Source organism: Erythrolamprus reginae, chromosome 2, assembly GCF_031021105.1.
Source record: "Erythrolamprus reginae isolate rEryReg1 chromosome 2, rEryReg1.hap1, whole genome shotgun sequence".
NCBI lineage: Eukaryota > Metazoa > Chordata > Lepidosauria > Squamata > Dipsadidae > Erythrolamprus > Erythrolamprus reginae.
The window spans coordinates 212,009,172-212,033,346 of record NC_091951.1 but is presented as its reverse complement, the minus strand read 5'-3'; the positions used below and the strand labels follow the sequence as shown (position 1 = coordinate 212,033,346).

Sequence of the window (24,175 nt, the reverse complement as noted above, 5' to 3'; positions counted from 1 at the left end):
ATAACAATAAATTGGTGGCATTATGCCCAGATTCGATCAAGATACCAGAAGGATAAAACTCTTTATACTTTTAATAAAAGTAAAAATTTGTTAAGTAATCTAATTACTACCAATCCAACAAAAATGATAGGTAAAATATATAAATTCCTCATTGCTCATAAAAACATAGAGTTGACTTTAAAAGATACTATGATAAGATGGTGCAGAAATATTGGCAAGGAAATAGACATAGACACGTGGGAGAAAGTTTGGATTAATAACTGGAAAATGACCAAATCAGTCTCATTAAAAGAAAACCAAATTAAAATGTTCTACAGGTGGCATCTCCCACCAAATAGGATAGCAAAAATGTTTCCCAAAACATCTCCACTATGTTGGAAATGCAAGAATGAAATAGGAACCCATTACCATCAATGGTGGACATGTGGTAAAGCTAAAATATACTGGAAGATGATAGAGAAAATAATAAAAGAAATAGTAAAGCAAGATATAGAAAATACCCCGGAATTTTACTTATTAGGAATTACCAACCGGACTTACAAGAAAGAAATTCTTTACTTAATTATACACATATTAACTGCGGCTAGAATAATATATGCGCAGAATTGGAAGGGGGAAGATATCCCCAAGGAAGAAGAAGTTATAGCTAAAATATTAGATTGCGCCGAAATGGATATGATGACAAGACGATTAAATGATCAAGAAGATACTAAATTCTATGAAACATGGAACAATGTTTATAAATGGATAGACAAGAAAAAATAAGATATACAAATTTATCTTTAGTTAACTTTTTATATTTGTTTTTACCAAGGTGATAACAATGTTAACATTAGTACAAATGTATTTTTTGATGATTATGATACAGTAGTTTATGTATAAGCAACATATTAAGAATTTTGGTTTATATACATATAGTAGTTGAAATTAGTTTAAATGTATTGTTTGATGATTATGGCATATTAGTTTATGTATAAGCAATATATAAAGAATTTTGGTTTATACACGCATAGTAGTTAAAACTAGATTAAAGGTATTTTTTGATGATTATGGTACATTAGTTTATGTATAAGCAATATATTAAGAACTTTAGTTTATATTTACATAGTACTTAAGATTTTGAAAATTTTAACTCAAATTTACTAGACTTTTTAATATTCAACATATATTCAATTATGTATTCTTTTTCTGTATTTGAATCTATACTTTCAAGAGAAGCGGGGGAAATGTACCCCCACTTTATGTTTAATGTTTGTATGTGTGTCTGTTTATTTTAAGAAAATTAATAAAAAAATTGGGGGGGAAAAAAAGGAATTAGTTAAGCACAAAATTAAACTTATAGAGCAAAATTAAATAGCGGAGAAAATTAAAAGAGCCAAGCAACATTACTTTGAACATGCTAATAAGCCAGGAACATGGCTTGCAAATAAATTAAGAAAATATAGACAATCAAAAATAATTAAAGAGTAGATGACAATGGAATGATAAAATATAATATAGATGAAAAAGCAAAAATAGTACAAGAATTTTATAAAGAATTATATAAGAAAAAGGAAATTAAAGAAGATGAGATTTTTAATTATTTAGAATCTTCTTCAGATTTACCACAAGATTGGATAGCCCAATTACAACCGAGGAACTCCAAATAACCGTTAAAAAGCAAAAAAACAATAAAGCAACTGGGCCTGATGCTATACCGGCAGAATATATACCGGTATAAAAATGAAGTAATAATGAATAACATGCTGGAAATTTTTAATGAATGTATAATGGATGGCAAAATTCCAAAATCCTGGTCAGAATCCTTAATAACATTAATTCATAAATCCGGAACTGACAAAGAAAAGATAAAAAATTATAGACCCATATCATTATTAAATGTGGATTACAAAATATTTACTTCTATTTACGCAGAGAGGCTTAAAAAGGTTTTGAATGAGAAAATACATCAAGATCAAAATGGGTTCCTACCAGGTAGACAAATAAAAAATAACCTTAGAACGATTATTAATACATTAGAATATTATGAGCAACATTTCAAAAAACCAGTGTCATTAATGTTCCTAGATGCTAAAAGAGCCTTTGATATTGTAAATTGGACTTTTATAAAAATGCAATTAAACAAAATGAGATTTGGTACAAAATTTGTGAATTTAATTGATGCAATATATTCAAAACAAACGACAAAAATTATATTAAATAATGAAAAATTTGAAAAATTTGAAATTTATAAGGGAGTTAGACAGGGTTGTCCAATCTCACCTTTATTGTTTATTTTATCATTGGAAGTTCTGTTGATAAAGATAAGAGCAGATAAAAAATAAGGGGCTTGACCATTGGAAAAGAGATATATAAAGTTCAAGCCTTTGCAGATGATTTGACTTTTATAACAGTGGATCCTACGACAGTGGTGCCAACATTGATACAAATGATAGAACAATATGGCAAAGTCGCAGGTTTAAAAATAAATAGAAGTAAAACACAATTTATAGTTAAAAATGTGACAGAACTTCAAGAAAGAAAATTAGAACGGTATGAAAATAGTCAAGAAAGTAAAATACCTGGGAATATGGATTACATCAAAAACTATATCTTTAAAAAATGACAACTATATAAAATTAATTGAAGAAATTAAAAAAGATTTAGAAATATGGAATAACTTAAAATTATATTTTCTGGGAAGAATAGCAACGATCAAGATGAACATTTTACCCAAGATTCTATTTTTGTTTCAGGTTATACCAATAAATCCAGGGGGAATTTTTTTTAAGAATTTAACAATAGTTAGAAAATTTTTATGGCAAGGCAAGAAAGCAAGAATAAAGTTAAGTATTTTAGAAGATATTAAGGAAAGAGGAGGATTTACACTACCAAATTGGAAGTTATATTATCAGGCAGCTGCCTTAACATGGATTAAAGATTGGATAACATTAGATGATAGAAGAACATTAAATCTGGAAGGTCACGATTTTATGCTTGGTTGGCATGCCTTTATTTGGTATGATAAGGATAAAACACACACATATTTTAAGAGACATACAATAAGAAAGTATATATTGGAAGTTTGGAAAGATGTCAAGAAAGATCGTTTTTAACCATTCCAGACTGAATCTCACCTTTAGAAGCAATAACTCACCCCAATTTTATATAGGAAAGGAAAATAATAAAATATAAAGAATTATTAGATGATCAAATGAAATTAAAATCAAGATATAAGGTACAGGAAGAGGGGATAAAAATAGATTGGTGGCAATATATTCAGATCCAGTCTAGATTTCATAGAGATAGTAAGATATATATTTTTAATAAGGGTAAAAACTTTCTAGGTAATTTGTTAACTACAAATCAGAGCAAATTAATAGGGAAAGCATATAAATATATGATTGGATATAAAAACATAGATTTGACTTTAAATGATAACATGATAAACTGGTGTAAAAATATAGGTAGAGAAATTGATATAGAAACATGGGAAAATGTTTGGATTACAAATTGGAAAATGACAAAATCGATCTCACTAAAAGAAAATCAAATTAAGATGTTTTATAGGTGGCATCTTCCACCAAATAGAATTGCCAAGATGTTCCCAAATACATCCCCACTATGTTGGAAATGTAATAAAGAAATAGTTTCATATTATAATCAATGGTGGATATGCAGTAAAGCTAAGCTATATTGGAAAATGATAGAAAAAATGATAAAAGAAATAGTATCGCAAGAGATAGAAAAAAAACCGGAATTTTACTTATTGGGTATAACAAAGCAGAAATATAAGAAAGATATTCTTTATCTAGTTATTTATATTTTGACAGTGGCCAGGATAGTATATGCGCAAAATTGGAAAGGGGAAAATATTCCCAAAGATGAAGAGGTAATTAAGAAAATTTTAGACTGCGCTGAGATGGATATGATGACAAGACAGTTAAATAACCAAGAGGAATCAGAATTTTATATTATTTGGAATAAGGTGTATATATGGATAAAGAAGAAAAATTAAATGGTAAACTTATGTGAGAACTATAAACATACTAAAATGATTTATCGTTTTCTTTTTATTTTATTTTTTTTGTATGGAATTTTTTTTATTATAAGGTTAAACAAAATATCTTTTTTTCATTTAAATTAATATGTTAATTTAAATTAATTAATACAATAATGTATTCTTTTTCTGTAAAAAAAACTTTTGACTTCTATGACAAGAGGGGAAATTGTAACCCCTACTTCATGTTAAATGTTTGTTGTTTGTTTGTCATCTCTCATCAACCACTCTACTTCTTACAACTGACCAGCTCACAACAACAAATCGACACCTACCAACCAGAACCACAACAACAAAAACAAAATGTCATCCCTAACACCACAAAGACTAGGAAATTGCACCCCTTACTACCTCTAACCAACCAAAAACCTACTCCTAACACAAAACCAATCACAAATGCAAATTATTAAATGCTAGAAGTATAGTCAATAAGATGTCAGAATTCCTCCTCCTTCTTCACTCTTCATTATCTTTGTCTGTGCATCCTACCCAAACTCTATTATTACAACAAGGAACTATCTTGTCTCTCGTTATGACCGTGAATCCCGCAGAGGAGGCGGGGTAGCTGTATTTTACAAAAAATCTCTAAACCTAAAAATCATCAAAGTTGCTCAGGATCTATTACTCCCTGAAACTATTGTCTGTGATCTATCCCTAAATACCACAATTCGCTTCTTACCCTGCTACAGAGCTCCTGACTATGACATCGCACATGCAAACAAATTATCAGCTCTACTAACGTGGCCAACCAACTGCCCACACCCCATCATCTTCCTAAAGGAATGTAGCACAGAACCTATCCACTCTACTATATATAACACAGACACCAGTCTGGGACTTGACCAACTAGTAACTAACAATACTAGATTAGATAACTGTCCGGATCTCATCTTCTGCAACAGCAAAAGTACAATATATGGCTTAGAAATAAAAGAACCCTTTTCCTACAGTGACCACAGCATGATAAACTTCAGTCTCAACCTAAGACACACTAAGATCCACCCAAATAACGCAGGTCCGAAATTCAACTTCAAAAAAGTGAACTACGAACTCATTGATGCCCATCTTTCAACATTTAACTGGCAAACCTTATTCTCTAACTGCAACTCCATGGATGACTTCTACAACACATTCCTACTCGAAATGAAAATTATCATCAGACTTTACGTACCATTTGCATGTGCCTCAACCAAGAAAAATAACCTCCCCATCTCAATAAGAAAATTACAATTTAAAAAATCTCTCTGGCATAAAAAAAAAAAGGACAAGTAGTAAACTTCAAAAGCCGTTATAAAAGCATATGCAAACAAATAAAAGAAGAATGTCTCAACTTCTACAGCATACAAGAGGAAAACCTCCTACGCACCAAATCCAATCAAGCTTTCTACAACTTTGTCAACAACAAACTCAAGGACTCTAGACCTATCCCACCTCTCAAAGGACCCAACAACAAAGCATACCATGATGATTCATCCAAAGCTAACCTTCTCCATTCATTCTTTGGCTCTGTTTTTGTCAACAGCAATGGCTCATCTCCCAAATTCATCACTCACACCTCAAACTCTCTTAATGACCTAACCCAAATAGACTTCACTGAAAACCGAGTTGAAAAAGCATTATGTGACCTTAAACCTTCCCTATCAGTTGGATCAGATGGTCTATGTGCATATTTCCTTAGAAATCTCTCTTCTGCTATAGCAGAACCACTGAGCATAATCTTCAAAAAATCCTTCAGAACCAACATACTTCCTAAATTATGGTCAAAAGCTATGGTCATCCCCATCTTCAAAAAAGGAGACCCCTCTCTTGTCGACAACTATAGACCAATATCACTATGCTATCACTATAATAAAGTTATGGAATCAATTATAAACCAATCAATTATTCTCCACCTAGACACTAATAATCTTCTCTCTAACAAACAATTTGGATTCAGAAAAAAACTATCCTGCAACCTACAGCTCCTCCACTGCAAAAACATATGGACAACTCATCTTGACCAAGGAAAAACTATAGATGCAATTTATATTGACTTCTGAAAAGCTTTTGATTCAGTGGTCCACGACAAACTACTTCTAAAACTCAAATCCTATGGCATCTGAGGATCCCTCCACAGCTGGATTACTGCATCCTACCAAACAGGCAACAAGTGGTCAAAATAGGAAGCTCCATATCCACACCCGTCCCTGTTAAAAGCGGTGTCCCCCAAGGTAGCGTACTGGGATCTACGCTCTTCATTCTCTACATCAATCTCATCACAAGCAACTATGTTCTTTTTTGCAGATGAGGTAAAACTCTTCAACACCACTGAAAACACAACTACTCTACAAAAAGACCTAGACTCAGTTTCTAACTGGTCCAACACATGGCAACTCCAAATCTGAACCAGCAAATGCTCTGTCCTACACATGGGGAAAAAGAATCAGAACTTCAAATACAAACTGAATAAACAAATTATCAAAGATAATCCCCACTCGGTCAAAGATCTTGGAATACTAATAACTAAAGATCTAAGTGCCAAAGCCCACTGCAACAACATCGCCAAGAAGGCCTCAAGAGTTGTTAAGGCCTCAAGAGTTGAAATGGAGAAAAAGAAAGAAAAGGGAAAAAGAGGGAGGGAAAGAGAAGTGGAGAGGAAGGAAGGAGGGAAGGAAGGAGAAATGGAGGGAACAAGAAAGGAAGGAAGGAAGGAAGGAAGGAAAGACAGAACGAAGGAAGGAAAATTGGAGGGAACAAGGATGAAAAAAGGGAAGGAAGGAGAAATGAAGAGAACAAGGAAGAATGAAATGAATGGAGGGACAGAGGAAGGAAAGACTTTTTTTGGGGGGGTGTAAATTTTTTTAAAAATTTCTCTCAACATACATTCATACAATACAGTGCACTATCTAATTTTCCATGAATAAAATGCAGTATTTTGTTAACTAATATCAATCATACAAAAAGTTGCAAAAGTTTTTTTTTCTAATTTTGTCATCCAGTTACATACATTTTCTTTTAATTGAATTCCCTCCTTAATATTCCTTCAAAAATTACAACACCATTTATATTTCTAACTTATTAACCATTATGCCAAAGTGCTTCCTTCTTTCTTTATACAATTTTGTATAAACCAAGAAAACCTTGTATAGCCAATCAGATGTTAACAAAAGAAAATAAAAAACAAAATATAAACATATATGAATCTCAGACTTCTTCCCCCCCCCTAAAAAGTACATTTATCTAATCCCAAATTTAAAAATTGTTTCAGCCCATCTAACATTTAGCCAATTAATACCTATCTACATTTCTTACTTAATTGTTAATCTTAAATTTCAGTCAATTTGAGAAAAGAAAAAAAAGGGGGGGAGGGAATTCTAAATATTATCTATTTTCAATCAATTAAAAATCATTAACATCATTAATTTCCCCAACAATTCTAAATTCAATTCCATTTATGCATTAATCCAAATCAGTATCACCTACTACTGGGCATGGATAGCCTAGAGAAAAGGAGGGCCAGAGGGGACATGATAGCTGTATACAGGTATATGAGGGGTTGCCACAGAGAGGAGGGGGCCACTCTATTTTCCAGAGCAGCGTTTCCCAACCGGTGTGCTGCGGCACACTAGTGTGTCGCGAGACATGGCCAGGTGTGCCGCGAAGCTCCTAGGGAAGCTCCAGCTGGGCGGGGCGCTGCCGGTGCCGACCTGGAGCTCCCGCTCGCAGCTGTCCCCCGGCTCCTGCTCGATGACGCGGTTTTCAGCGCTCTCCTGCTGGGCCCCAAAGTAGGAAGGCAGGAAGAAGGAGAGCTCCATTCTTCGTGCCTTTTTCCCGCCTTCCTTCTTTGGGGCCCAGCAGGAGAGCGCCAGAAACCACGGCATCAGGCAGGAGGCGGGGGACAGCTGTGAGTGGGAGCTCCAGGACGGAGGCACCGGCAGCGCCCCGCCCAGCTGGAGCTTCCCTGGCATCGGCGGCAAGTGTCCTTTGTGGCCCGGCGAGAGGGCACTGGCGGTGGGAGGGGGTGGCTGCAGCGGCCGCAGGCAGTCGCGGGGAGATGGCGGCGGTGAGAGGGAGCTCCAGGTGGCGGTGAGAGGGAGCTCTCTCTCTCTCTCTCTCTCTCAGCTGACTGCAAGCGGGAGCCCTGACGGTGGCGGTTGGACGTGCTGCTGGACATCATACATGCTGGCGCTGCGGGCCTGGCATATACGGTGTCCAGCAGCACGTCCAGCTGCTGCCGTCAGGGCTCCCGCTTGCAGTCAGCTGAGAGAGAGAGAGAAAGAAAGAGAGACATATAAGAGAGGCAGAGAGAGAGAGAAAGAGAGACATAGCAAGAGAGGCAGAGAAAGAGAGACAGAGCGAGAAAGAGAGACAGCAAGAGAGGCAGAGAAAGAGAGATAGAGAAAGAGAGACATAGCAAGAGAGGCAGAGAGAGAGAAAAAGAAAGAGACATAGCAAGAGAAAAAGAGAGACTTAGCAAGAGAGGCAGAGAGAGAGAGAAAGAGAAAGAAAGAGAGACATAGCAAGAGAGACAGAGAGAGAGAAAGAGAGAAAGAGAGAGAAAGAAAGAGAGATATAGCAAGAGACAGTGAAAGAGAGAGAGAGAGCAAGAAAGAGAGAAAAAAGCAAGAAAGAGATAGCAAGAGAGACAGAGAGAGAGAGAGAGCAAGGGAGAGAGAAAGACATAGAGGAAGGGAAGGAGGGAGAGAGAAAGAGAGCAAAAAAGAGAGAAAGAAAGAGGGATGGAGAGAGAGAAAGAAGGGAAGAAAGGAAAAGAGAGAAAGAGGGAGAAATAGAGCGAAAGGGAGGAAGGGAGAGGGTTTTTTTGTCCAAACTTTTCTTTAGCCCGCGCCCCCCCGCCCCCCCTTTCAATGTTCCCCAGGATTTTGAAAATATGAATAATGTGCCGCGGCTCAAAAAAGGTTGGGAAACACTGCTCCAGAGCACCAGAGGGCCGGATGAGGAACAACGGCTGGAAGCTGACCAAGGAGAGATTCAACCTAGAAGTAAGGAAGAACTTTCTGATCAACAAGGGGAACAACCTGCCTGCGGAGGTTGTGAACTCCCCAACTCTGGACACTTTCAAGAGGAGATTGGATTGTCACTTGGCTGGGGTGCTTTAAGATGCCTGCTCAGGCAGGGGGTTGGACTTGATGACCTGCATGGTCCCTTTCAACTCTAACAATAAAAAAATAAAAAAATAAAAATAAATAAATATCTTTTTTTTAAAAAAATATTTTTTATTATTTTCAAAAAAGGACAAACAAAGACATACAACATTGAACATTTAAGGAGCTGCCATTGCTCCGCTTATCGTAGAAGTCTAACTAATACAGAATATAAAAAACTCTAATTATTACCAGATCTATGCAGAAGTACCACACTTGTGAATTACATTTTTATTGAATTTAATTCTATGTTTTTAACATTAAACTTGTTAATTAAATTTCTTTGTATTTTAAAAAGTGATATACTTGTGTGTGTGTGTGTGTGTATATATATATATATATATATATATATATATATATATACACACATACATACATACATATATATATATATATATATATATATATATATATATATATATATATATATAAAGAGAAATAAACAAATTATTAGTAATACAGAAAAAAGATAAAATAAGCACTTCTAAGTTAGTTATAATATAAACTATTTCATTCTATCTTATAATTCTTCAAATAGTCATTTATTCTTATATATTTAATTTTTAATACTATTTTTAACATTCCACCAATCATATACTTTATCCCATATTTTATAAAATTCTGTTTCGGTTTGATTGTTCAAACGTTTAGTCATCATGTCTAATTCTGCACATTCTATAATTTTTTTGAATACCTCAGTATCTTTCGGTATCGTCTTTTCTTTCCATTTCTGTGCAAATACTATTCATGCCGCCACCAATATATGTATTATTAAATAATAAATTTCTTTTTTATACTTTATATTTGAAATACCCAATAAGAAAAATTCAGGGGATTTTTTAATCCTCTCCTTTGTTATTTCATTTATCCAATTCTCTACTTTATTCCAAAATATTTTGGTCTCAGAACAGGTCCACCATGTATGATAATATGTACCGACTTCTTTTTTGCATTTCCAACAAATAGGCGATACAGATGGAAACATTTTAGAAATTCTATATGGTGGAAGGTGCCATCTATAAAACATCTTGATTTGGTTTTCTTTAAAAGAAATTGATTTTGTTATTTTCCAATTATACATCCATATCTTTTCCCAAGTATCTAAATTGATCCCTTTGCCAAAATTTTTGCACCAACTGATCATATTATCTTTCAATATCCAACCTATCGTTCTATAATTTAATAAATATTTATAGACATTTCCAATTGTCTTTGTTTGATTTTGAAATAATAGTTTACTCAATACATTATTTTCTTTTTAAAAAATATAAGTCTTTACGTCTATTTGATATCTAGAACTAATCTGCATATTATGCCACCAATCTAAATCTATCCCTAACTCTTGTAACTCTTGTTTTGTTCTTAATTTTAATTGATTATTTAATTGATCACTATATTTCCAAATCTTACCCTTTTTTTAAGATTCGGGTATACAATGGCTTCAAGGGGTGAGACCCATTCTGGCATTACTAAGAAGTGATTTTTCTTTATTTCATTCAATACTTCTATCAATGCTTTTCTGATAACATTATTTTAAAAATATGAATGAGTTTTTAATTTATCATACCATACAAATGCATGCCAACTGACCATCAAATCATGACCTTCTAGATTGAGCAATCTTTGGTTTTCTAAGGTCAGCCATTCTTTTATCCATGTCAAGGCCGTGGCATGATAGTTTTCAATTTGGGAGACCGAGGCCTCCTCTTTCCTTACGATCTTCTAATGAATTTTGTTTTATTCTTGATTTTTTACCTCCCCAGATAAATTTTCTTATTATCTTATTCAATTCGGCACAGAATTTTGTTCCTGGATTTATTGGAATTACTTCAAAAAGGAACAAAATTTTTGGAAGGATATTCATTTTAACTGTGGAGATTCTTCCTACAAATGATAATTGTAAATTACTCCATATTTCTAAATCTTTTTTGACCTGACTTAATAATTTTAGATAATTATCATTTTTTAAAGATACAGCTTTGGAAGTCATCCATATCTCTAAATATTTCACTTTTTTCGTAATCTTCATGTTTAATAGATCTCCTAAATATTTTCTCTGTATTTCAGTCATATTTTTTGTTAATATCTGTGTCTTTTCCTTATTTATTTTCAATCCTGCAACTTTCCCATATTCTTCAATGATATTTATTAAATTTAAAATAGATTCTATTGGATCATCCAAAACAAACACTACGTCGTCGGCGAATGCTTGTGTTTTATAAGTTTCTTTTCTAATTTTCAATCCTTTTATTTCCTTATCTGCTCTTATTTTTATCAACAATACTTCTAAGGTTAAAATAAATAACAATGGTGATATTGGACAACCTTGTCTTACTCCTCTTTGTATAACTACTTTTTCTGTCTGTTCACTGTTTATTATAATTTTAGCAGTTTGTTCGGAATATATAGCATCTATTATATTAAAAAAAATTGTTCCTACTTCCATCTTATTTAATTGTATTTTCATAAAATTCCAATCCGCATTATCAAATGCTTTTTAGCATCTAGAAATATAAGTGCCATTTGCTTTTCTGGATGTTGCTCATAATATTCCAAAGTATTAACTATTATTCTTAAATTATTTTTAATTTGTCTTCCTGGTAGAAATCCATTTTGATCCCTATGTATCATATTATTTATAATATTTTTAAGTCTATTGGCAAATATTGATATAAAATTTTTATAATCAACGTTCAACAATGAAATAGGTCTATAATTTTCAATTTTTTCTTTCTTGGTATCAGCCTTATGTATTAAAGTTATTAAAGTTTCTGACCAGGTTTTTGGTCATTTACCTATTGTCAATATTTGATTATATGTCTCAAGCATATTTGAAAAAAGTATTTCTAGTTCTAATTTATAAAATTCAGCTGGTATTGCATCTGGGCCAGTCGCTTTATTATTTTTTTGATTCTTTATAGATTGTTTTAATTCTATATCTGTAATAGGTCTATTTAATCTTTGCTGTTGTGTTTCGGTTAAAACTGGGAGTTCTATTTTTTCCAAATATTTAAAAATTGAATCCTCACTTATCTCTTCTTTCTTATATAATTGTCTATAAAATTCCAATACTATTTCCTTTTTATCTTCTATTCTATGTTTTATTGTACCTTTTGAATCTATCAAATTTTTTATAATTTTATTTTCTCTCTCTTTTCTTAATTTGTATGCCAACCATCTTCCGGGTTTATTCGCGTGTTCAAAATGATCTTGTTTCACTCTCTTTATCTTTTCTACAATTGGTTCTTGTTCTATTAATCTCAGTTTATGTCTTATTAATTCTCTCTGATTTTTTAATTTGTCGTCCTTGTCCCCTTTTTGCATTAAAATTTCTAATTTTCTTAATTCTTCTACCAATGTTCCATGATATTTTTTCTTCTCTTTATTTTTTTTTTTGCTATAAATGATATTGTGCTTTAGTTGTATCCCATAAATTTTGGAGAGTAGTATCAGTATTTTTATTTATTTTTAAAAAAATCTCTAGTTCCTTCTCTATCCATTTCTTATATTCGGGATCTTTTATTATAGTTCTATTCATTGATCAATTCTTTATTTTCCTTTTACCTTTCCAATATATAGATAAAGGGTTATGACCAGCCCAAGTATTTGTCTCTATTTCTATTTCACTTATTTGTTCCATTATATGAATAGGAGCCCAAGCCATGTCAATTCTAGACCATGTCTTGTGTGGGTTGGAATAAAAGGTATACTGTTTATCTTTTAAATGCTGTTCTCGCCAGACATCTTTTAATGATAATTCTGAACTCATTTTCCAAAATGTCACCGGTAAAATTACCTTTCTTTTCTTTTCTTTTCCCATTATAATCCATTTGGTCATCTGAAATTGCATTAAAGTCCCCTATTATTATCATATTTTCAATTGATAACTCATTAATTTTTTCATGCAAATCTTTGTAAAATTGTTTTTGATTATCATTTGGTGCATAAATTGAGACAATTGTAAGTGGTTTTGTTTCTAAATCTAGTTGTACTATCAACATCCTTCCATCACCGTCACTGTATATTTATTTAGATTCAATTAATTCATCAATATACATTGCTACTCCTCTTTTCTTTTGATTGGCCAAACTAGTGTATAATTTTCCCAATTTTGAATTTTTAAGAAGACTTCTTTTTGATTTTTTAATATGAACTTCTTGTAGAATATTTATCTGGGCTTTTTGTTTCATAAGTTTAGTTAATACTTGATTTATCTTCCTTGGGTTATTCAATCCATTTACGTTGACTGAAAATATTTTCAGATCATGTGTCATCTTTATTTATAGTACCTTTTAGCTTCTTTTGGTTCTCGGAGTCGGGTATCCAAAATTAACTCCTGTGAAATCTGTGGTTGTTTCTGCTTCACAACCAATGCTTCTTCCCCTCCACCACCTATAGCCCCCATCGTGTCGTCACTACTCTTTGGTTGAATCTGAATTTGTACGGTGCTGTCCAATCAGCTGCGTGCTAGGAAAGATCTTGCCTGTTCCACACTTTCTATTTTCACTCTTGTTGATTGCCAAGTTAGAGTCAAGCCTTCTGGTATCAGCCATCTGAAGACAATGTTCTTTCTAATTAAAATACTTGTAAGAAAATAATATTGTCTTCTACTCTCTCGGACTCTCCTCGGGACTTGTTTCAGAATCGTGATTTCTTTCCCATTACGTTGAAAAGACTCGTTTTTTGTCAATCTCAGTATCTCGTCTTTGACGATTCTTCTTGAAAACTTAATGTGGACTTCTCTGGGTAAATTATGGCGCCTTACATAGCCGGTCTGGACTCGGTAGACTTCGTCAATTTCTTTTATCAGTTGGTTCTAACTGCAAGATAGCTCCCATGACTTCTGCCATTTTTGTAGGCAAGTCTTCATATCTTTCTTCTTCAATGTTTTGGAACCTCAAACCATGTAATGCGGATTGGAGTTCTAAGTTGGTTATTGCTGTATCAAAGTCTCTGCGGGCTGCATAGTTACGGTCTTCATATTCTTCCACTCTCTGTCCCATAACTTGGATTTTTTTCTTCTGTCACTTGTATTCTTTTTTCACTGTCTTGTAGATTTTGTTGCATGACTTTTATATTTCCGTCCATTTCGGCAACATTCCCTTTTACTTCCGTTAATTCGGTTTTAAGTTCCGCAATTTCTTTTTTGATTTCGTCTTTCATCTCCTTCATCTCCTGTCTCAGCTCTTGCTTCAGTTCTTGTAGATACGTTTTCATTTCTTCTTTATTTGTGTCGATTTGAGTTTTTGCCTGAGTTTGTGATGCCTGGATATCTGCTAGTGCTTCTTGGATAATCTGGAAGTTGGGGTCCATCGTAGGCTTGTCTTTTTCTTTCTCTTTGGCCAACATTGTGGTTATGGTCCTTTGTTGTAATGGTGATGAAGTTGGGGAAACTTTGGGTGTAGAAGTTGGGGCAGGAGTAGTTGGTTGTTTTTGTGTTGTTATTGTAGTCACCGAAGTCACACTCTGTGCCCTGTGGGAACCTTTCATAATCCAAAATTTCTATTACTATTTTATTTTGAAAATTATTTTAATCTAAATCTTATATATTCTTAATAAGAAAATGGAACAAAAAAAATTAAATGTATCAATTCAATTTAATTCAATTCAATTAATACAATAATTAATTGTTTGATTTAATTAAAAAGAAAAAGAAAAAAGAAAAAAATGCGAGGGAGAGAGGAAAGAAAATATTTCAGTAAGTTCCTAGACTCCTTAAAAAGGGGATCAGGTGGGGGAAAAGAAGAAACCGATATTCTAGCACATAACTATTTAATAATGAGAAAGGAAAAAGATATAAATGTGATTAAAGAGAAAAGGAAAAAAATAATTAAAAATAACAAATAGAAAAGGGAGAGAAAGAAAAAAGAAAGGAAGGAAGGAGAAGAAAAAGAAGAAAAATAAAAAGGGCTTATTTAAAGAAAAGAAAGTAATAGAAAAACAACTGGAAAAAGTTTCTTTGAAAAAAAAATTATTTTATATATTTAGAAAATATGAAAAAATATATATAAGAAAAATAATAAAAGTACAGTGATAGTAATCAATTAACTAAGAAGGGGGGGGGAGGAAAAATCTAAAAAATCTAAAAGAAAGATCCAAAAAGGGAGAAAGGAAGCAAAAAAGCTATTAAGTCCAAAAATGCCAAATATAGGTTATGCTTTAATAAAAATCTCCAAAAAGAAATGCTCCAAGCCAATGTCCAATATAATGTCCAATATAATGTCCAATTAAAATAGATGTCTTCTTATTGTATAAAGAGAAAAAAAACAAAAAGATGAGAAAGAAAATAGGAAGAACGAAAAATATCCTTACACCTCCAAATTCATTTTGAAGAAAAAAATAGTCCCACTTAGTCCATGGAAAGGGGGAAAAATCGGAAAAAAATAGAAGAAAAAATTATAAAAATAGAAGAATAAGATATGCCATCCAAAATTTACTCCAAATAATTATAATCTCAGTAAAATTCCATTAGAATAGGGTGATTTCAATTCAATCCATATGTTCGTATATTCAATTCATTTAAATGTTTTTACTTCATCTAATCAAATGGTTGTCAAGCCAATCTTTAATTGTCAGGAAAGAATATAATTTTAAAAGAAAAACAATAATAGGGAAAAGAAAATAGAAAATAAAGGCACCACACTATCTTAAAATTGTAAAAGAAAAAGGATTATACTGTTGGGTTTAACAAAGGCAAGTAGTTCCAGCTATGTTTCTCCTCCACGTATGGATATCACTTACAGTTTGTTTTTTTTCCTTGTTTGTGTTTGCCTTCAAAGTCCCTTTTTTCCTGGAAAAAGTTTCTCCGATTCCGAAAGATTTCCGTGTGGTGCTATGGATCTCCCTTATCTGCCGATCTGCTGGTTTGTAGACTTCTTATTCTTTCTTTAAACTTCCGCTATCGGCGATCGCTATGGCTGCGTCCAGACGGCCGTCCGGTTGCAGCTCTCCATTCCTGTAGCTGCGGGGCTGTCCCAAACTCCCGGGGTCGCGGCGATCCGTCCCGGGGGGTCCAGGAGACCCCCTGTCCTGGGCCGACCCCTCCGGGTGTCGACACAATGCAACATGGCGTCCTACAGGGTGGAAAGAAGGCCACGGAGCCGGAGCTTGGCTTCCGCACCTCCGGCGCGATCGAGCTCCACCCGGAAGTGTCATAAATATCTTATTATAATCAATACTTCTAACTTTATTAAAACAGATCAGCAATTCCTAAATTCATATATCTAAATAGAAAAAACAATTAGTTAAAAAAGAGCAAACAAAACAATACCTCAAGCTTAATCAACCCTTCTCAAACTCCAATTTCTTTAATCTGTGCAGAACTTTGAACCAAACTCTTTTCTTTTTTATTTTTTGTATCCCCTTTTAATCCCCTTTTCCATTTTATTTTTTCTATTCTTCCTTCTAGGAAGGAAGGACTTTGTTAGAAAAATAAAGGGGTTATTGGATCAAACTTTGGACACTTGACAAGTTAGTTATGATGGTGGCCATGTCCCAGGGTTATGTGAACATCTTTTGTGATCTTCTGACAAGCAGCTGCAGGGATTCCCTTAACAACTATGGCATGAAAGGTGGTAAAGTGAGGCAGAACTCACTTAATAACCATCTTACTCAGGAGATAGAAATGTTGGCCTCCATTGGGGTCAGAACAGAAGTCGAGGATTATCTGTCTGACCAGTGCACTCTTTTAGAAGTAGATCAGCAGATCAGGAGTCCATTTTGAAGCTCCCCAGAAAACATCTGGGGGGGGAGGCAGGTTGTCCTCAGCTTACAACGGTTCATTTACTGACTGTTCAAAGTCGCAACGGCCCTGAAAAAAGTGACTTATGCCCCTTTTTCACACTTAGGACCTTCGCAGCAGCCCGATGATTGCAGGATCAAAACTTGGCTGCCATTTCATATTTATGACCGTTGCTCCATGTCCTGAGGTCATGTGACCCCCTTTTGTTTCTAACTTATCCACACCCAGGCATGAAAATGTACCGCTCGGACATTATACTTTTCTACCCTGTCAGGCCCAAGGTAAAAATGTGAATTCAAAGGCTGGCCTGACACAGTAAAAGAAAAAAAATGTGGTTTTTTTGAGAGAATTTGCCACGTAGCACACATTCTTTCACGCAGAATCTAAAGTAACTGAACACAGGAAGGAATTATAAATCTCTGCATTGGATTTGTCTACATGATTGTCCTTGTGGGTGTGGGGATGGTAGATGAGCTTTTTGACCTGGATGTAATCTTAAGGGACCTTAAGTTGGAATGAAGCATGTTGAATCTAATTTCGTTCTGTTAATAAATATGACTCTACGCTAAAGAAATAAGACGTGGAAGTTCATTTATTTTCTCAGATGTCTTAATTGTTCACCTGACAGCCACACTGAAAAAAAATTAGAGGGAACATTGATTGTAGAGTTGAAAGTCTTTTGTTTTGTAGATGTTGTGGTTAGCTCTGGCCCAGTTCCTGCCCCAAGGACTGTGGATATGGGGGAGAAATCCACATGCAGCAGGCCTGTTTTGCTCCCGGTGGAATCTTAAGGGAGACAGAAGGCTCCTCTGACCAAGAAGACATGAGTGACAGAGAGGAGGAAAGTTTGGCAGACAGCTCAGAAGGAGATCAATTATCTATCTCCTCCTTGGATTCGGAACAAGAGTTAATGATACAGCCACGCATGCGGAGAGCGATGCATAGGAAGCAACAACTGAGAGATTATTATCAAAGAAAATGAGGCCACCTGTGGTTGGGTGGGGCTGTTTTAATTAGTGAGGCTGCTATAAATAGCAGTGTGTGGTTTTGGCCATTGTGGAGGATTATCTGATCGATGTGTTTTGTGCCTGTCTCACTAACTTCGACCATTGTGTGTTGATTTTTCCCCGCTTTGAAACTAAAGTGTGTTTCACTTTGCGAAAGAAGAAGGACTGTGAATTGCCTCAGAGCTGCAGGCTAAGTATCAAAGAACTGATAAGGAACTTGTACAAATTACCAGGTTGTTTGGAGACGAGTGCTCTTTGCTATACAAAAAGAGTGCTTACTTTATTTGAATTTCCGTTATAAAAAATATTGTTTTGAATTTGCAAACGTGTATATGTCTGAAATTTGTACCTTTGAATTTTCGGGAGGATTCTACCAGAGAGCCAGACAGAACAGTAGATAGGTTGGCTCCGTCTTTCTTAATGGGCAAAAAATATCTTCTGGTGGCAGGGAGCTGGAGCTCTGAGTTTCTGTCTCCCTTAAGATTTTTAAAATGCTCTTTTAAGGGACATATTTTATCCTGCCTTTTTAAAATACTCCTCAAAATATTTCATTCTTCAAGCTGGGGGTGGAGGGGGCAGCTTCCCACATTAGCCATGCATGATTCATTTCCGATGAACCAGACTAAATGGAGCATCATATACAAGGATGGCAGGTATGTGAGGGAAGTAAATAAAACCCCATATCTTAGGCTGGTTCTGCTTTAAAATGCAATTTCATTTTATCCCAGAATCTACTGTATCTCTGGGGCTTTGTTTGCTCCTATCTGATTTTGACTGAATGAATTGTTCACAAATATACTGCATCCCACAACCACATTTTTCAGGACCTCACATTTCTTCTCTCAAGGATGCTAACTTCTGGGTCTTTGCCAAGATAAATAAATTACTGAAAAGCAGAACATCTGTTATCTGAACATCTGGCACATGTAAACCAAAGACCAGAATCAGAATAAGAATAGAGCTGGAAGGGACCTTGGAGGTATTCTAGTCCAACCTTCTGCTCAAGCAAGAAATCATGTACCATTTCAGACAAATGATTGTCCAGTCTCTTCTTAAAAACCTCAAGTGATGAAGTTTCTCCTTAATTCCAGATTGCTTCCTCGATTAGTTTTCATCCATTGTTTTTTTTGCCTTCTGTTGTCTTGGAAAATAAGCTGACCCCCTCTTATTTGTAACAGTCCTTCAAATATTGGAATATTGCTATCATATCTCGCCAGCTCTTCTTTTCTCTACACTAACCAAATCCCAAATCCTGCAACTGTTTTGTGTTTTAGTCTCCAGGCCTTTAATTGTCTTAGTGGCCCTTCTTTGCACTTTTTGAAAGGCTCAACAATTTTTTTTGTGATGTGGTGACCAAAATTGGAAGCAGTATTGCAGGTGTGATCTTACTAGTGCTTTATAAAGTCATACTAATACTTCATGTGATTTTGATTCTATGGCTTTGTTTATACAATCAAGGATTGTATTAGCTTTTTTGGCTGCTACCACATACTGCTGGCTCATGTTTAAGTGGTCCACTAGGACTCCAAGGTCCTTCTCACAGTTTCTGTTTTTGAACCAGGCATCATCTAATCTGTACTTGTACCTTTGGAAACGGCTCCATGATGGTGGTAAGGAAAATGTGAGAAGTGCTCACTTTTCTATATTATATATTGGTGGTCTGATCCTGGTAAGCTTAGAGTCATAATTCCACCTCATTCACACATTCTATCCATATTCCTCCCTGCAGGTGATGATTCATTTGTCCAGTTGATTCCAAGCATGGTTGTTCCTCCTTGGGATGTGGTTAACATATCTTTGCAGGATGGACGACTGATGTTATGGAGCAGAGATGAGGAGGTGAGAGTATCTCTGACTTTTGGAATTCAAGAAAGAGCAGGAGCAGAATCTAAGCATGCTCAGCAGTTATGGGGTTGAGAGTAGATTAATTATAATATATCAAAGTAGTGAATCTACCTACTGAGTTCTCTTTTCTGTTTTAGAATCTGCTTGAGAAGCGGAAACAAACCGGTGGTTCTGTTTCAGAGAATAACTCAATATTCCGACCAGATAAGGAGAATGGTGAGTGTTGTCTCTCTCTTGCACACACACCACTAGGCAGGGGTGGATTCCTTTTAGTGCGCATAGTGACATTTTGATGCATATGCAGCTGATTGTGCAACCAGCCTCAATATATGATACTTAATGAACTATGTCACACATGAAGGAAGGCAAGCAATATTGTTCCTCTAGGTCCAGTGCTTTTCAAGATTGTCACAAATGACTTTATATGAGAGTATAGAAAGGATGCTAATCAATTTGCAAGTAGGGAGGAAGCAGCTCAAAGTTCAAAAGATCTTGACTGATTTGAACATTGGGCCTTATCTAACAAAAAGCACTTCAGTAGCAAGTCTTTGCATTTGGGTAGCAAAACACGTTGTATCTGCCTCAACAGTCTTACTTATGTGAAGGATTTGAGTATCCTAACAGACCACAGCCAGAATTGCAATGTATTGCAAAGAACCACTGTGTTCTTGTATACTGTTATGTGATAGTTTTGCTCTGTGCTGTACTGTGCACAGCACATCTGGAATATTGTGCCCAGTTTGAATTTCTACAGTACAAGAAGGATACTGGGGAACTGGAAAAAATGCAGAGAAGAGTGACAAAGGCTTTGAAGTTAAATCCTATGAGGAATGGTTATAGAAACTATTCAGCCAAGAAAGAGAAGGCTAAAGGAAGACATGACATCAGTCTTCCAATACTATAAGAGCTATTACAAGAAAGAAGATGTGGATTTATTCTCTATAATACCAAGCCAGGACAAAGGATAATGTGTAGAAGCTTTAAAGAGGGAAGTTCAAAACTGAAATAAGGAAGAGTTTCCCGAGTATGAGAGCTATTAAGAACAGCTTCTTTCCTGTAGTTATAGTTGCTTTATCAATGAAGTTTTCAAGAATCAACCAGTGGAACAGCTTGCCAGCTTGAATCAACCAGTGGAACAGCTTGCCAGAGCCCCAACACTTAAGACCTTCAAGGGGAGATTGGACTGCCGTCTGTCTCAAATGGTGTAGGAAGTCCTGCTTGAGCAGGGGTGGTATTGGTGTTGGACTAGATGGCCTACAAGGTCCCTTCTACGTTCTAATAATAAATCTAAATTTAAGAAAAGCTTGGTAAACTTCTCTGACATGATACCAAAATTAGGCTGCTGGGATTAGAAAAGTTTCAGAAGTTCCTTTCAACCATTTGATTCTATAACTCCTTCATCCTCTGGCTGTTTCACTGTGTTTGACTTCTGTTTAATTTACTTTGTTCCAGCAGAGGTTTTCATGGGAGGACAAGCTCTTGAGAAAAAGGCTTTCCAGGATGCTTCTTCAGGCACACAGCTTGGCAATGTGAAGGTACAAGAGATGTGAGGGAGGGGGGTAGGCAGGGCATAAAAGCACTCTCTTGATGACACCCTCTGTGGCCCTGTTTTCTCTAATTTCGTGTTCCCCAGGTGTTCCAGAATCTGAAATAAAAATCTTATTCCAGGAATGTTACTTCAGAATTGTAGCAGTTTGCCACATTATTTTTGTCCTCCCTCAGTCAATGCAGATCACTGTACCCTTCTGCTTCATCTCTCCTGCTCAGTCACTTGTGTCTAGCTGAATTATCTCCAAATTTCCTACATTAAAGTAAAAATCAACATTTGAAGCCTTGAGGGACATCCATTTGGGGAGATGCTGTCTTTGGCTATGATATGTGGCTTCGATCAATTGGTCTTAACTGCCACACAATATTTTGTTAAGGCATAGTCCATTTATTCTTGCTCTCTGCTGTGAGAATCATTGCCTGGGTTGGTTTGTGAGAGGCTGAGAACCTTGGAAGAAAACTGGGCCAAAAAATTTCTAGCTTTCTTTCAGCTATGCCCCTTTGCTTCAAGGGAAGAATAAATTATTCCTTTTTCTCATCCTTTTTCCAGGGGATGCTTTGGAAACGGTTCAGAGATCGGAAGGGACGGGTTCATCCTAACACTGATTCCTTGGGTGAATCTGTTGTGAATGTAAACAGGTAGGTTCCAACAGAAATTCTCATCTTGTGCCTTATCATATGCGCCTCTTTTTTTTTTCACTTTGTTTTTCTGAACATATTGGTTTAAGGTGTGATAGGCTCATTCTATTCTTTATGTTTTAGCTGATATCCTGACAGCCAGCTTGATATATGGCCCCAAATGTTATTTGTCTGTTCTCTGAGCTTCCATTTATTTATTTATTTATTTATTTATTTATTTATTTATTTATTTATTTATTTATTTATTTATTTATTTATTTATTTATTTATTTATTTATTTATTTATTTATTTATTTATCTATTTATCCATTCATTCATTCATTCTTTCATTCATTCAGGAATCTGGAGAGGTCAACCATGGATAGTCTAAGGGTAAAATGTTGGAGGTTAGGGGATGATACTATGGAGTTCGGTAATGAGTTCCACGCTTCAACAACTCGATTACTAAAGTCATATTTTTTACAGTCAGGTTTGGAGCGGTTAATATTAAGCTTGAATCTGTTGTGTGCTCTTGTGTTGTTGTGGTTGAAGCTGAAGTAGTCTTTGATAGGCAGGACATTGCAGCATATGATCTTGTGGGCAATACTTAGATCATGTTTAAGGCATCGTAGTTCTAAGCTTTCAAGACCCAGGATTGTAAGTCTAGTTTTGTAGGGAATTCTATTTCGGGTAGAGGAGTGAAGGGCTTTTCTGGTGAAGTATCTTTGGACATTTTTGAGGGTATTAATGTCAGAAATGTGGTATGGGTTCCAAAAAGATGAGCTGTATTCTAGGATGGGTCTGGTGAAAGTTTTGTAAGCTCTGGTAAGTAGTGTGAGATTTCCAGAGCAGAAGCTACATTGGATTAGCTTAACAATTCTTGAGGCCTTCTTGGTGATGTTGTTGCAGTGGGCTTTGGCACTTAGATCTTTAGTTATTAGTATTCCAAGATCCTTGACCGAGTGGGGATTATCTGTGATAATTTGTTTATTCAGTTTGTATTTGAAGTTCTGATTCTTTTTGCCCATGTGTAGGACAGAGCATTTGCTGGTTCAGATTTGGAGTTGCCATGTGTTGGACCAGTTAGAAACTGAGTCTAGGTCTTTTTGTAGAGTAGTTGTGTTTTCAGTGGTGTTGAAGAGTTTTACATCATCTGCAAAAAGAACATAGTTGCTTGTGATGAGACCGCAAAGGACATTGATGTAGAGAATGAAGAGCGTAGATCCCAGTATGCTACCTTGGGGGACACCGCTTTTAACAGGGACGGGTGTGGATATGGAGCTTCCTATTTTGACCACTTGTTGCCTGTTTGACAGGATGCAGTAATCCAGCTGTGGAGGGATCCTGAGATGCCATAGGATTTGAGTTTTAGAAGAAGTTTGTCGTGGACCACTGAATCAAAAGCTTTGCAGAAGTCAATATAAATTGCATCTATAGTTTTTCCTTGGTCAAGATGAGTTGTCCATATGTTTTTGCAGTGGAGGAGCTGTAGGTTGCAGGATAGTTTTTTTCTGAATCCAAATTGTTTGTTAGAGAGAAGATTATTAGTTTCTAGGTGGAGAATAATTGATTGGTTTATAATGGATTCCATAACTTTACATGCGATGCAGCAAAGTGATATTGGTCTGTAGTTGTCGACAAGAGAGGGGTCTCCTTTTTTGAAGATGGGGATGACCATAGCTTTTGACCATAGTTTAGGAAGTGTACTGGTTCTGAAGGATTTTTTGAAGATTATGCTCAGTGGTTCTGCTATAGCAGAAGAGAGATTTCTTAGGAAATATGCACATAGACAAACTGGTCTGACTGATAGGGAAGGTTTAAGGTCACATAATGCTTTTTCAACTCCGTCTTCAGTGAAGTCTATTTGAGTTAGGTCATTAAGAGAGTTTGAAGTGTGAGTGATGAATTTGGGGGAATGAGCCGTTGCTGTTGACAAAGACAGCCAAAGAATGAATTGAGAAGGTTAGCTTTGGATGAATCATTGTGGTATTCTTTGTTGTTGGGTCCTTTGAGAGGTGGGATAGGTCTACAGGGGAATGGGACTTTTTGGATGAAGCTCTTTCCTCCTCAGCAGCTGATCGGCCGCTGCCTTCACTCCCTCGCCCAAAGGCCCCTAGCTCTTGGCCCCAGCCCTTTGACCACAAAAATCCAAATTCAGCCACAGCTTTTTGGCCACATGGGACACTTCACCACCATCCAATCAGAACGGTTGTTACAAAATGCTACTTTTGGA

The 24,175-nt window shown here is 35.5% G+C and overlaps 1 protein-coding gene across 3 annotated transcripts in view; it reads left to right on the top strand.

Moving 5' to 3' along the window:
- The window catches only part of RASAL3 (RAS protein activator like 3), a 91,885-nt gene that overhangs the window by 26,598 nt on the left and 41,112 nt on the right, over positions 1–24,175 (top strand). For all 3 annotated transcript variants that reach the window (XR_011558170.1, XM_070741648.1, XM_070741647.1), the window contains exons 3-6: positions 19,661–19,770; positions 19,914–19,992; positions 21,232–21,311; positions 21,875–21,963. Coding sequence is in view for 2 of the 3 variants with exons in the window: in XM_070741648.1 (XP_070597749.1) it covers positions 19,661–19,770; positions 19,914–19,992; positions 21,232–21,311; positions 21,875–21,963 (358 nt within the window). In the remaining variant the exon portion in view is untranslated. The remainder of the gene's footprint in view (positions 1–19,660; positions 19,771–19,913; positions 19,993–21,231; positions 21,312–21,874; positions 21,964–24,175) is intronic.